The following is a 17516-nucleotide window of genomic DNA, read 5'->3' as shown; positions in this document are numbered from 1 at the left end:
CTCGCTTGTACAGGATTTCAAATGAAAGCAGTACATTTGGCACTTCTCTAGTTCACATTTGGCATCCCTATAAATGCTGAAAAGAATCCAGATGCTTTTTCAGGCTTGAGGTGACAGGTAATGTGCTTGTTCCCACTGAAAGTGAGCAAAACAATGTAACTTCACCCTGTTTGCTGACTAGTGAAAACATCTTTTCTGACTTGAGAGAGCTAGATATCTCTGCTAATGTGATTCGTCATAGGAATGGATTTTGAATTGCTATTTATGGTGAAGCCATCTTGCCTAACCCAGAATGATTCAGTACTGTTAGACAGTGGTAAAATTCTTCTGAATTGAAAGGAGAATAAACTTTTTCTCCTTGTAATACTTTCACGTCATGCTAGAAGGTCTTACTTCTGAATACTCTTTGACTGACAATATGTTTTTTTCCTGCCTGTGTTTGAGACGTGCTGATATTTCTTCTCTATGTTGAAGGAGGTGGTAGGAATGAAGTGATTTAAGAACATGTTGCCTGACAGATGTTTACCCTTTTGAGAATTGTGGTGACAATTCAGTGTAAGAAGATAATGCTTTAATTGTTATCTCACACAAAAATCCACACCTGCAAGTGCAGCCAGGTCTAGTTCTTACATTGGATATGCGGGGAATATTTATTTTGTACAGAATGATGTGTATATTTGAATGATCACAGAGCTCTTGTCAAGAACATTAATTAAAAAAAAAAAAGAGAGGGATCAGGGATTTCTTCTCTCAAATAGCGTCTCTGAAAAGAAGGACAAAGTTGCAGCAAGTAATACTGTAAACAGTGGAACATTTTGCTCATGTTTTGGCTGTTCGCTGTGCCAGTTTGGCGGTGAATGGACTTAAATCCATCTGGAAACTGGTCAGGAGCAGTGTTCCCTGGGGTCGGTACTGGGGCCCATCCTGTTGAATATCTTTGTTGATGATGAGGGTATTGAGTGCACCCTTGGTAACTCTGCAGGTAACACCAAGTTGAAGGGAAGTATTCATCTGCCTGAGGGTAACTGCTGGGATCTATCTGAAAAGTTGCAGCTTCCCATCTTTCTGTGCTTCAGCTGTGTTGAAGTTACTCAGTGTCCTGTTCAGGCTTAGTCCCTGGTCCAAGATCTTGTCTAATGTGCTTGAAGCCTTTTTTTGGTGCTGTACTGGGAATTGCTACTTAATTTCTTTCAAATTAAATGTGGCTTTCACAGCTGAGGTTGTTTTAGCCAGAGGATGAATCAGCTGCAGGTTCTTATGGCTGATTATCCCTCTGTGATAGTGTTTCATGGCAACAAAGTGATGCCTAGTCCTTCCTTTAGGACCCATATGGTCTTCCTTTTGGCCTCTTTATTCCAGGATGGTAAGAAACTGGGGTTTTAAATACACAGGTCACTTTATAAGTAACACCTCCTATTTGTTTCTGTGGAAGCTGCAACAGGTAGAGCACACTAACACTACTTGGTAGAGCGAATTCTCAGCTACAAAAAAATAAGTTTTTCAACACAGTCACCACCTTTAGCTGTGCATTTATTCCAGTAATGAACAAGAGCCTGCATGCTGCGCTCACCAGAATCTGCAGCAGCAGCTATGACCCAGAGTCACTCTGTGGAAACGTACCACCCACCACACCTCACTGTGCTCACATCCACTGGATGATCTCCACGATGTTCAACAAGCATCAGTGAATGTCAGTAGGTGCCATTTGTTCCATGTGGAGGAATTCCACCCATTTGCTTCATCCGCACTTCCGTGTCAGGTGCCGTTTTGTCTGACTGCCCCTCTGCTGCCATTTGTTGCTCAGCAGCAACATGTGATGGAATATTGGTGGGAAGGTTCAACCACTACTGCTGAACCACAATATCCATCCACCTCTGATGTCTTAGGCCAATATAATAAAATAGAAGGTTTTAGTTCAAGTGCAGCTCTCATAGAAGTAGAGGAAAGTGTGCTACTTACAATAGGATGAATGTATAGAAAAAGCTGTGTGTTGTGTTAAAATTACTAATATTTTGGATAAAACACACATCTAGTGTGATGAAATACTGCTTTGTTTAAACTGTATTTACGCAGACATAAGGTCTGATTTTCAGCGCTCCTGTGTGGAGTCAGGAGTTTGATGTGTTGATCCTTGTGAGTCCTTTGTGGCTCAGGACATTCTATGATCAGTGGTTCTGAACTTCTTAACTCTGTGTTGTGAGCTGATCTTTTTTTAAAAATACATAAATAAAATCTTGAAGAAACGTATTCAAAATGGATTTGGAGTAGAGAGTTGTGTGTAAAACCAGAGGTAGCTGTGGGAGAGATGAGGAATAAATTATAAAATAAGATCTGCTTGGTCAGATAACTTACTATTCATAATTAAGGATAAAAGCTTGGGTGTGTGTCATATCTCAGCAGGCTGTACTGCAGATGTCTCTCGTATTTTCAGAGTTGAGAAGGGTAGCTGCACTTGTCTTCTGTGCTGAGTGTTTATTCCCCCCTCGCAGTATATTCATGTTGCAAATACAGCTTTTCTTATATTAAATTTTTATTCATTAAAAGAAGTTGTTACAGGCTTTCTGGAATTCAGCCCCACTGAAAGAATAAACTCAGAAGTACATACAAGAGTAGGTGTTGCTATCCAAGTTTATATAAATAAATACATACATATTTAGATACACATATATATTAATATACACAGCTTACTACTACTACACTGTTTAATGAAAGAGGTGACTTCTAACACTAAGAATACATCAGAAAAGTATTGGTGCTAAGGAACAAATTGCTAATGATTCAAACCACATTTAATGTGAAGTTCAGAGATTTGTTTTCTGCTATTTCCAGTTCATAGTAATATTCCTTTATCAGCCAAATGTCAGACGTTTTGCAGCTTTAAAACACAGAAATAATATTGCGCTGTTCTTTTCCAACAAATGCAAGTAGTGACAAGTTTTGCCCGTTCCAATTTCCATTCTTATTCTTTCCTTTTCTAGAACTCTGTTGACTTTTTTGTGTGCTTTTGCACGTGCAGCAGGTATATATTGATTTTGGCAGGGGTTCTTAATGGTGAGTGAGTATTTCTGTAGCGATGCCCTATCTGAAGTTCTGTGTCCATGTTTGGGAACCCCAGCACAGGAAAGTTGCAGAGCTGTTGGAAATGGTCCAGAGGAAGGCCACTAAGATGATCAGAGGTCTGGATCTCTCATATGAAGAAGGGTTGAGAGAACTTGGCTTGTGTAGCTTGGGGAAAAAAGGGCTTTGGGGGGACCTCACTATGGCCTTACAGTACTTGTAGGGAGTGTATAAGCAGGAGGACGAACAACTGTTTACACGGGTTGATATTGATAGGACAAGAGGGAATGGTTTTAAACTAAGACAGGGGGAGATTTAGGTTAGATATTTGGATGAATTTTTTCACAGAGTGTGGTGACAGTCTGGAACAGGTTTTGCAGAGTGGTTGTGGATGCCCCATCCCTGGAGGCACTGAAGGCTGATGTGGTTGTGGCTCTGGGCAGCCTGGTCTGGTGGTTGGCAACTTTCCCCACAGCAGGGGGGGGTTGTAACCAGATGATTGTTGAGGTCCTTTTCAACCCAGGCCATTCTATAATTCTGTCAAATCATGACCACAGCAACTAGTGCTCTGAATAGGGATTGATATTTATAAAGCACTTTAGTGAGGTATGTTGATCCTAACTGGGGACACCATTTCAACATGGACATGCAAATGTACATAGATAGTTTCTTGTGTTTTTACACCTAGCTAAAACATGAATCTTTTCTTTCTGTAATGTATGAACTTGCTTTCATCATCCAACTCCATAATACACAGCTGTCAGTTGCAAGCTGTGTTGAGATTCTGCTAGTCATTTGATTTTTATCTGGACAGAACATTTTTACTATCGCCTGTGATTTTGTTCTAGATAACACACAGTACAGTTCTATTGTATGCATATCATAATTTCTGTGTGGGCTTTTTTTTCCAGTAAATTTATTTATTTATTTGTTTAATTTTTAAGAAAAATGTGCTCTTATTTTCTTTGCCCTTTATCTCTCCAGTGCATAGTTTGGGACTGGGATTCCAATGGAAAACATGACTTCATTGGAGAATTCAGCTCAACTTTCAAGGAAATGCGAGGGGCTATGGAAGGGAGACAGGTAGGTGGAAACCACTCAAGCACTGTCAGTATATAAGCTTTGAGGATCAATGTTCCTGATGCATTTCTTATGCAAATTACAATGCCTCTTTTTTTTTTTCTTGGAAGTGTATTTGTTCTGTTTATCTCCTGTATATTTTACTGTTATTACATGATAATCCAAAAATGCAGAAAGCAGCCGATCTTGTAGCTCTGTATCTCAAATGATGAGACTTTCTGAAGTTCATACTTCACAGGTATTTCTGCAAATATTTGTTTTGTTTGATCCTAGCACATAGTTTCTATTGGATGCTTTGCTGTTATGCTAAAGCATAGGCACAAGGTACTCAAAGAATTCCCCAGCTGGCCTCTAGTCCTTTATTGGATGAGGGTCATTCTGCAGTTTTCTCCATTTTTCTTTATTTCTCATGTGCTGCATGATTTGGTACCAGCTCTAACTTGATCCCATCAGGATGAACCTAATTTATTTCTTAAATGTCTCATAAATTACAGTCCTAAGGGAAAATGAAAGTGTTAGTTTATTATTAATTTCCCTTCTTTATGTCAGCCAGATCTTTTAAAATTGAAGTTGATGGTAATTATTGAATACGATAAATTATTTGGCATATGTAATTCCAGAAATTGTTTTTTCTTATTATTGCTTAACCCTGAAGGTGTTTTGAAAAATTTTCTGTGGGGGAATTTAAAATGTTGTCTTTCTAATCTACTCATATTTGCAGTCATTGCTTCATGGTGAGCTCAAAACTAAACTCCAATAAACTTTGTCTGGGCTTCACATTATATAGCAAAGGGTCAGAAAGTGTTTGGTAGGTGTTGCAGTCAGGCTGTTCCTTAGGTCAAGAAATGCTAGTTGTTCTGGTTGTCTTTTGTTGATGTTTGGAAGTTTTAGCATGTATTATTTATGTGTGTAAAATACCACTGATGCATTTATCAGTCATATATTTACCTGTTATAAATAAGTTAATGTAAGGTTAACTATTTCCAGAGAGAATAACATTAACAATAACAGTGTTATGACAGCACCTTGATTTTGAATGCAAGTGGCTGTGGCTGGAAAATAAACAACGTGAAAGTGGTAAAATGTGCATATTTCCAATGTAAACATTTTCAAAACAGCATTGCAGTCCTTTCCAAATGGCCAAGACAAGAGATTTTCCATCCAGAGCACCAGGAGTGTTGTGAAAGGTGATCTATACATTTTTTATTCTGATGTGGAAGCAATGGACTCTTCATCCCCCAGCAGCAAAAAGGATGGTTACTCAGGCAGAAGCATGAGAAGTTGGTATAGCCATTGGTCAGTTCTTATTCTAATCTTCATAAGTTCACAGAGTAGTACTAGAGAGTGGTTCAGGGATACTTTAATGTAGCACAGTGCTTTTAAGTGCCTGAATCTTTGCATTGCTAAGAGCCTGCCATTTGTCATTCTGCAGGCTGCCTTTTACGTCTAACATTACGTCTGCTTCTTGTGGCAGATGTGCACAATTTCTCCTCCATAGTCCTAAGCTGTTCCAACATTATTTCTCCCTTGGTGCTCTTATTCTGTGTTTACTGCAGTTACTCTATGGGCTTATACCTTCAAAACCTGATACTGTTATAGATGAGACACAATTGTCACTAGCTTGAAACTCAGACCTTCTGCCCACATCTCTTTTTTAACCCTTGTTTTGTAGTCTGTTATGGAAGAAAACAAGATTTAGTGGATAAGGTAGTAAGCTATAGCCATTTAAATATGGATATAACATAATGTATAAAAACATATATATTTCATTATATATTATATAAAAATGCCCCAGAGAATATGCATACATGCTCCAGATGGTTCTTGGCACCTGATGAAAGTGAGCTTCATTCAGCACTAATATCACAGTAGTCATGAACAAGCAGTAGACAGTCTGAGCAGGTCCTGATGAAAACAGTATAGTTATTTTGGAGAAGGTACTGTGAATCATTTGTTGTATCAGAAAAGTACTTTGTTTAGTAGACCATGTCACTTGTCTTCCTGGCTGGCCAATGGAGAGCAATTACCATACTTTTTGTAATCCCCTTTCTTTCTGTCCTTCCTTCCCTCTTTCTCTCTCCTTTTTTTTCTATTCTTCAGAAGTAACTACTACTGCTAAAGGCTATTGGTTGTGGGCCCCATAAATGCATGCATTTGTCTCAGCATCCTTTGTGCAACATGACATAATCAACCACATCAAGGAAATGTAATTATATGTGGGTGAGGAGATGAGTAGTTAGTCTTTCTTAGAAGAGATTTTAAAAGAGATTTTTTCATAGCCTCTGAAATAGACATTTCTAAGTCTTCTGTTCAGTATCTCCTACCATTCCAAAATTGATTTGGTTACTCCTTCACAAACTTGGCATGAGAAAACACAGTAAGAAGTCCGTTACTTTTTGTGACAGTATTTTTTAAGTGAAATACTTAAAGTTTATTGTATGCCTAGGTTTATTTCCAAATGTATGTACTGTAGTTTTTTGTTTTTTAATGTGTATGTACTGGCAGTTTTATAATATTAATTTGCCAAACATTGTAAAACAAGGCAAGAAAAGCTTTATAAAAATTTAAAGGCTGTTAAAGCTGTTCATAATTTAAAGGAAAAATCATCTATGGATGAAAAAAACCATAGGGATTTGTAGAAAAAAAAGTTGCAGAAAAAGAAACCACCTGGATCCTCATGCAATACAGGAGTTACATAAGTGAAAAATCTGTTCCTGTATTACAAAAAATAAGGATGCATCTATGTATGCACGCACACAGAAAGGGAAAAAGAAACCCTGCTGTGCTTACCATCTCTACTGCTATTCCACAAAGATGGAGGGCTGCAGCACCTCTCCTATGAAGAAAAGGAGAGGGAGCTGGGGTTGTTTTAGCTTGGAAAAGACTCTGAGATTTCGTTGTTGCTCCTCCAGTACTTCAAGAGAGCTTTTAAAGAGGAGGAAGACTGACTGTTACACGATCTGATAGTGATAGGACAAGGGAGAATGGTTTTAAACTAAGTGAGGGGAAATGTAGGTTAGATGTTAGGAATAAATTATTTTCTCAGAAAATGTTGAAACACTGGAACAAGTTGCCCAGGGAAGCTGTGGATGACCCGTCCCTGGAGGCATTCAAGGCCAGATTAGATGGGGAGGCTTGGAAGTGGGTGCAGTGATGTGAGACATCTGCCATGTCTATGTGGTTAGTACAGCAGTGATGCCACCTCAGGAATGTGAGTGAGGCTAGGCCTTTGCTGAGGAAACAGAAACATTCTGTTTTTCACTTAGTTCCCCAGCTGCAAGTTTTCATAGGAAACCTCTGATACTGATTAAAAACAGGTCATCTCCCGTGATGATTACCATTCTGAGTCAGAAGGGGAAAAAATAAAAACATCCAGTCTTCTTCTGTAGAACGGTGACAGGAATGAATTAGCATTTCAGGCAGGAGAAGTTGTAGTTTGCTTACAAGTGACTTGCTTTTCTTGAGGTACTGGAAAAGGATAATGCAGGATATAATGCCGCCTACTGTTGATATTTTTATTTTTTGCCCTGTCCATTAGAGTGTGCCTCCTTTGTCATTTACAAGCTGTGCAATTTGTTGCAAGAGCAGTATATGAAAAAAGCAAGGGATAAATGAAAGAATTAACAGGGAGATCAGAAAATATACTAATGTTAACCAAAGCTCTGCTATAGCACTCTAATTCTTTCCTCATGGCCCACTTGATCTCCTGATGTGGAATTATGGTGTACAAGAGAAAACAGCTGCTCTGTATCATGATTTCTCTTGTCATGGGGTACACGAAGCCCTCCTGACATCTTCGTTTCTCTGAACAGCTTGTGCTGCCCAAATAAAATGTTCACCTGCATGTAATCACCACTGTATCCCTTCACTGGTGTGCAGAATGGCTGGTTGCATCATTGACTTCTCTTCTGAGGGTTTAGTAAGATAATGGATGAAGATGCTTGGGAAAGCATCATCCTTAACTGCAGAGAGCAATGTCACCCATTGAGAGGTCTGTGTCCTCATTACATCAAAGAGAGGATTAGGCCCATCCACATCTCAGTATTAGTTTGCTGATTTTCACTGAAGAATAGATGGATGGAGTTTGTTTTACACTCAGGAATTCTTCACACAGTGGTTTAAGTGTCATGGTATGAAGGAAACACCAAAGTAGTATAGTATAGGGTTTCATTACCAGCATTTGAAACAATACGCATAATAAATTAATGGGAGATATTTAAAACCAGATAGTTTCTGTTTCAGATTTACTGTGGTGTTTGACAGGGAAAGAGCCTGTATAGCTCCTAGCTGGCAAACATTTGGAGGAAATGTTAAGTGACTTTCAGGAGATGAATCCGAGTTTCGCAATATTTACCATTAGTGTCAGATTGCAGACTATTGCATTGTTTTCCATTCAGCTAAAAGTTAATTTAAGAGACAAAAATGAATCAATTAAAAACAGTGTCAGATACCAAATCAATACAGGGAATCTAGGAACAGACTGAAAATTGATCCTGTCCTCACAGTACAAGCAAAAATATTTCAAAATTGTTTTGCATTTTTAATTACCTGCTTAGAGTTGGTTAATGAATTCCAATCCTTTTGGAAAAGCTGGAGATGTGACAAGGTCTGGTCAGGGCATTTCCTTCAAATGATGCATGTCACATCTTCAGCTTGAACTGTGGGAATGGCCAAAGTCAGAATCACGTCTTGATGGTTAGTAAAGGTAAGAGAGTTTCATGTAGAAGCCTACCCATGAACTGGGGAGGGATTTCTCCCTCCTCTCTCCTTCCGTTCCCTTTGTAATAGCACCATATCAAAGGATTGAATAGTTGCAAATTATTTCTTTTTTTCTGTGTCTTCAAAAAAACCAACATTTCTATGAATTTGCTAGTCAGTTCTGTTTCTTTCCTAGGGCTTATACAGGCTGAGTATTCTTTAGACACACACACTGAAAGGTGCTCCTGTTAGAGAATGATAAAATTAAGGAAGCATACGTTGGATATTCAGGGGAAAGCCATGACGTCTCTCCAGTGTAGTTAATAGTGAAAGGGAGGAAAACAATCCTGACTCCTATTTATTCTCTTTATTCACTGTATTACAAGTTCTTTATAACATAGAGACAGCACAGTTTTTTTGTAGGAATGCTTCCAGTAAGTTTGAGGTAACTGTGTGCTAAACCATCTTGCCAGACAGCAGTGTACTGAGATATGGGCAGTGATTTTGCCTTACTGTCAGATTGCTTTCCTAAATACTGAGCTTGTTGCACTCTTGTGTTGTGTTGCAGTGAGTTCTGTGTAGCTGGAAAGATGTGCTTTCATTCCTTGAGCCTGACTGCTTCTCCTGAGTAGAGAAAAAATGTTTATGGAGGATTTCCCCTGAACATGTGGGCTTGTGTCTGTCTGTCTTCTCAGTTGGAAAATTCATTTCACAAGATGAATAATCGAGCTGTAGGCTAACTAGGAGAGCAAGCAGATGTGCTTCCTGCAGTTGGATCTTTTTTTTTTTTTTTTTTTTTTTTTTGTCTTTTCTCTTTCTTGGCTCTGCTACATCTCTCCAGAAACAACGATGAAAACACTCATCCTTCTGGGTGCAAAAAAGTCTCATATTGCTCTGGAGCCCTGCATTTTGCATTCCCTGTTTTTGACATTTAAGAGAAGCCCCATGTTTTAAATAGTTCAGAGACATCCAAATAATTGCTGTTAGGCAGTGGTTGGAAGCTCCCTGTGGCTGTTCATAAAATAAAAATGATTTTACATGCTCACTTTGCTCAGACAAATAAAATAGGGAGGTCTTCACTATAGGCAAAGTATTGTAATGCTTAGGTCTGTTTCATTTCCCAAGTATAACGGAATTTTAGGCAGTACAGCATCCTAGTCCCCTTGTAAATATTGTTTGTTCTACCTGGCATCTTGTTAGAGCTCATGCTTTCTCCCAGCATTTGAAAACAACTCTCTGGAAGACAATAGGTGTGTTCTTAACCTTATTTAATAGCATGGTACGCTTACAAATCTGGGTTTAAAAATACAGATGCATACTTGTACGTTTTGATTCTGCATTAACACATAAATAATAATGTAGCAATTAGACTTCAGGGTCTGCAAGTTTGGTCTTATCAACCTGTTTGAAACCAGAGAAGGCAGAACATCTGAAGCGAAAAGTAAGACTCTCAGAGGTGTTATGGTAAGAACAAGGCAACATGTGTTAGTAACAAAATAAGACTATTTTGCTGTAGGAAAAAAACTGATCAGAAGATTTCAAAATATGTTTTTTTGTTTTAATACGTTATGAGGGATTATTTTCAAATTTTAAACTGTTGAATCTTTAATTAGCTACTTCTTTCCATGTTTTAGTCATTTTTCTTAACTTTCTGTTTTACCATGAGACTTGAAGGAACTATTATTCTCTTTCAAAAGTGAGTGATACAATGTCTGATCAGAATTTCTCTCATCTTGAGTTTAATAAACACCAGTTATAATATGTAGGCAGTTTTGCAGTTAAAATTGTGCATCAGACTGCTCCCTCAAGTACTTGCAATTTATATTAAGAAGTTCCTCCTTTTTTTCCTTTTCTTCAATAATCTCAAAAGATCCTCAGTCTTCCTCATGTAACACCTGAACCTACTGGTGACACTGGTAGGTGACAACACAAAAATGTGGGTATCTTTCTCAGTTCTGTGTCCACGTGCACACATTAGAAGATAGGTGTTTGCCTTGGGGTCTTTTCTGTTAATTCTCTACATATTTTTATTACTCTCTTATTAGTATTATTATTATTCTTTCTGTGGAAATCAGACAGTGCCATCTTTGTTAATTATTTGATGCCCACACTAATTTTACTTCATGCAGTGACTTTATTCTCACAGGTACAATGGGAATGCATTAACCCCAAGTACAAAGCAAAGAAGAAGAGTTACAAGAACTCAGGCATTGTCATCCTTAACCAGTGCAAGGTATTTGTGTTTTGTTCATTTTCTGTTTCTTTCCTAAACTCTCAGCAATGTATTTTAATGGTGTTTGAAAATGTAGATAACAAACTGGAATCATGTAGTGAATAGCAATAAAAACTGAGCCACGAAAAAAAGTGAAGACAAGGACTTGAATCCTAAGCTAACTGTCCCATATGTTCCTCTTTTAATTTCTCTTATCCTGTCCCTACTGGTATGAGTTGGCAGTACTAAACTCTTACGTCTGTCAGCTTGCCAAATGGCCTTCTATATGTTAGCCTTCCAGTCCTTCCAACTATCTTTGAATTGCCCTTGCTCCTCCTAAGCTAACAGCAAAATTCCCATTGACTTCTATTGAGAAGGAGAGACCGTTTCTGTTTTTTATATGAATTTCCCATTCTGTATTCTTAGAGTATTTGGATATGTTCTCTCTTTATATTTTTGTTCTTTCCAACTCCCAATCTTCCTTCACCTTATTTTCAGTTGATCTCCTCCTTTCAATTTGCTTTGTTCAGGCAGTTCCATGATCTGATGTTTTAGCAGTGCACAGTTAATTTAAGTATTTTGATTTCTTGTCTGCAGATCCACAAGATGCATTCTTTCTTAGATTATATAATGGGAGGCTGCCAAATACAGTTTACAGTAAGTGCCTTAATTCTGCAACTTCTTTTAAAGAAGGGAAATCCTCTTAGATACTGATTCATTGCTTTCCCCAAAAAAGATTCTTACATGCCATTCTTTTGTAAATTATTAATGTCTTCAAAGATATGTATTATGCCCAGAAAATAAATATTAGTTAATGTGTCAGGATTTTGTTGCACATACTGATGTACTGTATGTTTTACATCAATTACAATTGCATTGCAAAAAATAAAGGTGAGAAGCTAAGTGAGCTTTCAACATAAATTGAACACAGCAGTGTTTAAATAGATTTTTATATGTATCTGACTGATAGTATTGCCTCTATTATATTTTATATTGTTTGTCTAAATAATGAGTCTGTTATGTGTTCGCTGCACTATGTTTTAAGTGAGGTTCCTCATAATTTATCTGAGAAGTTGGGTGTTCCCTTGTGGTGCGTACTGTATTGGACTGTACTCAGTTTGTGTGTTCTAAAGCATTTGCATGTGCTTTGCTTTGGGTTATCTGAGGAAATAGGACAGGGTCATTGAAATGAAGCAAAACAGCTGATAATAAGTTAAATAGATGGATCTGCAAGAATGGGCAGTGAGCATGACGATGAAAAATCCACTGTCCTGTGAGTCACAGAAATCCCTAAATTATTACTGACTTCAGCGGTAAGTCTACCAGCTACAGTGTTATTTAAGTCAGCTTTCAGCCTACATAGAATCAGGAGGAGCTGTTATGGATATCTCTGTGCCTATAGCTCTGTTTCTTCATAATGTAGTTCACAAGCTGAATTTTGCATGTTTTACTTCTTTGTCCCTCAGTTGCACCAGTACCCATGATGATAGCATAGACTGCTTGTGAGCCTTGTTACTGTCCCCATAAATATATCAGAGCTTTTCTTGTGGGCACTGAAGCAAAAAGGTGCAACCTGCAGGGAAGATATTCACTGCTCCCTTGCTTTCTGCGTGCATTGTATGATCTCCTTTTTATATAGGCTTGCTTTGGTTAATTCAGACCACTGCAACAGAGTCAACGTATTCCTTCCACCTTCTCAGATTTCCATTTCTTTTGATTGGAATTGTACATTGGATCTGGAATTGATTACAGCTGTCATAGCACTTCTGTTGTTGCTGTTGCCTTAATGTTAATCGCATTTCTAAGAAGTTCATGCCATGTACAGTCAGTACAATGCTGCTGGGATGTAGAAGGCCACTTGTTTAGGGAGGGAAATTGGGATGCTAAGCATAGATTTTGTAACAAAAAAAAAAAAACAACCAAACCTGTAGTATGATGTACCTGCTAATTTAAGGCAGTAGCGAGGGCTTTGGTAACATCATGCTGTGTGTTTGTAGGATACTTTGTAGGATTGTAGTTTGTAGTTAGAAGGAATGTCTCTGAAAAATGCAAGTAAACTTTCCCTTTGCTTTAAAACCATTTATTAAGAAGCCTTAGTCTGCAGAGATCAGTAGTGCTGATTCCAGGCTGTTACTTTTATGCAGTGGTTATTGCAACACACCATATCTCCTATCACACAGTGTTCCCTGCTGCAAAAGAGATGTTCATAAGCTGACAGTGCAAATGGGTCTGTAGTCAGAAGACATTTTCATCACTTTAGGAAATATACCAGAAAGGATGTGTAACATGCATAAAGGGAACTGTAATAGAAAGATATATTGGAAAGATTCTCTCTTAGAGAGGTCATGGTATCGGACCAGCTGAGTCTTTGCTGACAGATCTAGCAAGAGATCCTGGCTGTGTAGGATGTTTTCAGTGTGTTGAAAATCACGCTTTTAACAACAATGTGGAAAAGAAGTGCTAAGAGTTATTGTTGTGTTATTTTTGTATTTAGATATGGGAAGATGACTGGTACATTTGAACCAAAATATTTAAAGATACACCAATAAAAATCAAATGTATCCATTTTAAGAAAGAGTCCTGCTTTGCTGGCCACAAGATGAACTAATTTGTGAGATTAGCCTAGTGAAAACGTACTGTTAACAGTTCTACAGGAGTGACCGTTGTTTCTCTGGCATATAGTGAGTTTTTGCATCTCCTGTAATCAGGTCAAAAATGTAAGATTAAAATAATACTTGATTCATATTTTTAGGAAAAACTCATATTGTTAAGAAAACATTTGAACACCTCGGCTAAGATTTAAAACAGAGAAATATCTATCTTGAAACTAAGCTAATGCACGCTGTTATAGGTGGATTTACCATAAGTTTCACAAGTTGCCAGAGTTTCTTGGTAATTTCTGGCAGCTGTGGCACAGATAGTTATGTACATGCAGGCAGGTTAAAACCTGAGGGGGTTTCTCTGAATTTAAGTTAAAAATCAAGCTGTTATTTTTTGGAAGAATGTTCTATGTAGAAAACTACCAGACCCACTGCTTCAGTGCATGAGCAATGATGAATAGGGAAGGTGAGGTTCGCAGAGGCAAGCTAGGACTTTCAAAGTTCCTTATGCAGCCCTCAGTAAAGTCCTTCCACATCAACTGCACAGTAGAATTGCAAATTGAACTCAGTGCAGTTGTGGCTATTGAAGATGTGGGTATGGCAGGGTTTTGGAGGAAGAGCAAAATTGTAATGAGGTTTGTAAATTGTTCCCTCAAGGAGAATACAGTTTTCTTGTTGGTCCTCTTCAGAAATCCTAGAAAGCAGCATCAGAAATTCAGGAAAGGGCTTCCCAATACATGCTGATCATATCACAGAAAAATATATGTGAGAGTCTGTGTTCAGTGAGGAGGATAAAGACTTTTTTAAAAGGGAGAAACTAATTTTTAAAAGATAATTTAATATTTGTTTTTGCACTGAATGTTTCCCACAACCTCCAGTAAGTCTTTTCAGCACGAAGCTCTCTGCAGGACTTAAGCTTTGTTTTTGCCCTGTAGTTCACCTTTAAGCTCACCATCGTCTGTGAAATTGGGAGGGTTAATTGCTTAACACTTAGAAGACACTATGAAGATACAAATTAAATAAAATAAAATTAAAATACACCACACAGACAGTATTTACTGTGAGAACTGCTACCGACAAAATAAATTTCAAAATCTGTAAGAAATGTCCCTGAAAGGAATTAAGAACTTTAATGTGTGGTTTCAGTAGGATTTTTAACTCTTGAGGGACATTTTTGCTGTGCGGCATTCGTGTCCTGAACATTACCTGAGCTGGAAGAATTTAATTAAATTTGAGAAACTAGAGGTAGTTTGATTCATTTTTATTAGAACATATTTCTCCACGTGGAATAATTATGCAGCTCATTCTTTCCTAATCATGCCATTTTAGTTTTATGAACTCTTATAAGTTGACGTATTCATTTAGATGTATTTATTGATAGTATCCTAATTCAGATTTGATGAAGTATACTGTTAAATGACCTTTGCTTTAAGTTTGCAGTCTCTGCAGAAAACTCTTTCTGGTAAAGATGCTTGGTTGGTGCGGGTATCCTCGTATCCTCCTGCCCAGAACAGCACCACAGCACATTGACTTTTCTTCTGTTCCAGGTAGCCATAGATTTCACTGCGTCAAATGGTGATCCTAGGAACAGCTGCTCACTGCACTACATCCACCCCTATCAACCCAATGAGTACTTGAAGGCTTTGGTAGCTGTTGGGGAGATTTGCCAAGACTATGACAGGTAAATAACCACATTTGATAACGAAGTTGTCTTTAGACAGTGTTTTCACAGTGGGAAATCAATGACTGCCTGTTGCCAGATGCATCAGGTCCGTGTTCAGTCACTTAAAAGAAATGACTACATGACAGAAAGATTAGTGTGTCTTACACACTGTTGACAGTGACAGTGGGTTTTGATTAGCTTCACGATAATGAAAGATCTGGTTCTTGGCTGTTTGGCTGTTACGTGTGCTAAGTTTCAAGTTTGTATTCACGTGCCAAAATTGCATGTTTTAGTGGATTTTTCTTCAGAATTAAACTTGAAGCCTGTTTTTCACATGCTGGCAGCATCCTTTCTGATACACTTCGGAGTACAGTTCTGTCCCATCCTACAGTAAAGTGTTACCATGATTTCGGATTTAGAACTGAATTCTTAGTTATTTAAGGTGCTTAATGGTCATGTCTGTCCGTAGAATTAAATGTGTGGTCTTTTTTGTTGTTCTCTTTACCTGCTGAATATTGCAATCTTTTCCAAAATAAATATTACAAGACACTGATAATATGTGCACACAACATGGTGTTAAATAAATAAATAAATGCAAGTAATTGGGCCAAACATACTTTAATTACATTATGTACTTCTGTTGCTTTCAAACAGGCTGCATGTCTTTATCAAATTAATTGCTCGTTATTAATCTAATTACCAAGTGCACTTCCTTTAAATGTTCTTTCTTTGTTGGTGATGCATAGTGTCTTACACAATTATTCTTTTTAATCTCTCCACATGTAATAGCCACCCACCCAATGCTTTGTCACTTGTAAATGCTAGATCTCAAAAAAAAAAAGGCTATTTCCAGTCAAATTTGATTGTACTTCTGTATAAATTGTGGAGTGACTTAGTACCCTGGTTTGTATGTGACATGCCACACATGCTAATTATCCTGCTCAGAGGCATTGCCATTTGCATGGTAATGAAAAGCCTTCTCAAAGAACAGTGGGTAGAACCCTACCCTGATACAACGTCTGTAAGGTCTGATGGTCAAACTTGGTCAACTGGTCTGAGAAAATATTTTTTTAAGAGCTGATAATTCCAGTGATTGTCCACTAATTTAATAATTATTAACAGTAATGCTCTGGATTAATATACTTCAGAATATGCAGAGGTGTAAGAAGTAAGAGCTGGTTCATGCATGCAGATTTTTGTTATTTTATCATGTAAGGTGTACTTGTTAAGAAAACAAAATAGAGGAGTGACACAGGCACTTCTGTCTGAATATATTAATCCCAAATCAGGATTCTTCTTCTCCATATAGTGTATTCCAATCAGTATGAAAAATAATGGCCCTTCTGAATATGAAATCATCAGCTTCATTCAGTTCTATTGTGCTTTAAAAAATTCATGTTGCTGGTAATCAGCACAAGTAAGACTATGAGCTATGGACTAGAACTGAACAAAAGCCAGAATTTCTTGTCCCAGTGCCATGTCTTTGACCCGTACACTCTCTCAAGTTGCAACACCATACCAGTTTTCTTATGGACAAGTTAATTCAGCGGGGTCAGTGCTTTCTGATAAAGCAAGTGAGGACCTTTTCTTTAGACTTGTATTGAATTCAGTAAACCAAAAATGAAACCTTACAATGATTTCTCTAAAGTGGAAAAAGAATTAATAGGAGCAAACCCTCACGGAATAATCTACAGGTTCTGCAGAAGAATTTGTTTTGTGTCTAGTTGCAGCCTTAAGATACATGATCATATAGGATCATATCACAGAGTCATTGAATGCTCTGTAAGGTATATCTGCATTTTAAAAAAATTTTAAAAAAATGAGTTTCAAATTCAATTGAAAAGCTGAAATGTATCACAGATCCATAACTGCTCCAGTGAGCTCAGTTATACTTTAAATGGAAGGAAATTTAAGGAAGATTTATGTTCCCGTGCTAAGGTCAGGTAGGAGTGAAAAGCATGAACCTAAATGGTGCTTAAAGGAGGAGTGTTCATCATTTGTGCTGGCGCATCTTCAGTAGGGTTAAAAAATGAGCCTGCAAAGATGGCAGGGCTCTTCCCTGAAGTCTTATTGTTTGTGCCCTGCTATCATTTCAGCCCAAACTATTGAAAATCCATTCAAACAAAATTTTGTCATAATCTAGGTTTCTGTATGTATCATATCATCCCTAAGGAGCTAATCCTCCAAATTAAGCGCCGCCTCACAT

At 37.7% G+C, this 17516-nt stretch overlaps 1 protein-coding gene across 5 annotated transcripts in view; it reads left to right on the top strand.

Annotated features, from left to right (window-relative positions):
* CPNE4 (copine 4) overlaps positions 1–17516 on the top strand; it is a 239278-nt gene that overhangs the window by 187486 nt on the left and 34276 nt on the right. For 4 of the 5 annotated variants that reach the window (XM_052694171.1, XM_052694173.1, XM_052694174.1 and 1 more), the window contains exons 8-11: positions 4042–4140; positions 10982–11068; positions 11645–11704; positions 15195–15328. In XM_052694171.1, coding sequence (XP_052550131.1) covers positions 4042–4140; positions 10982–11068; positions 11645–11704; positions 15195–15328 — 380 coding nt within the window. The remainder of the gene's footprint in view (positions 1–4041; positions 4141–10981; positions 11069–11644; positions 11705–15194; positions 15329–17516) is intronic. The other variant, XM_052694172.1, reaches the window with a different exon arrangement.

This window comes from Tympanuchus pallidicinctus, unplaced genomic scaffold (genome assembly GCF_026119805.1).
Source record: "Tympanuchus pallidicinctus isolate F22 unplaced genomic scaffold, pur_lepc_1.0 scaffold3, whole genome shotgun sequence".
Lineage (NCBI taxonomy): Eukaryota > Metazoa > Chordata > Aves > Galliformes > Phasianidae > Tympanuchus > Tympanuchus pallidicinctus.
This window is presented reverse-complemented; position numbering and strand designations above follow the sequence as displayed.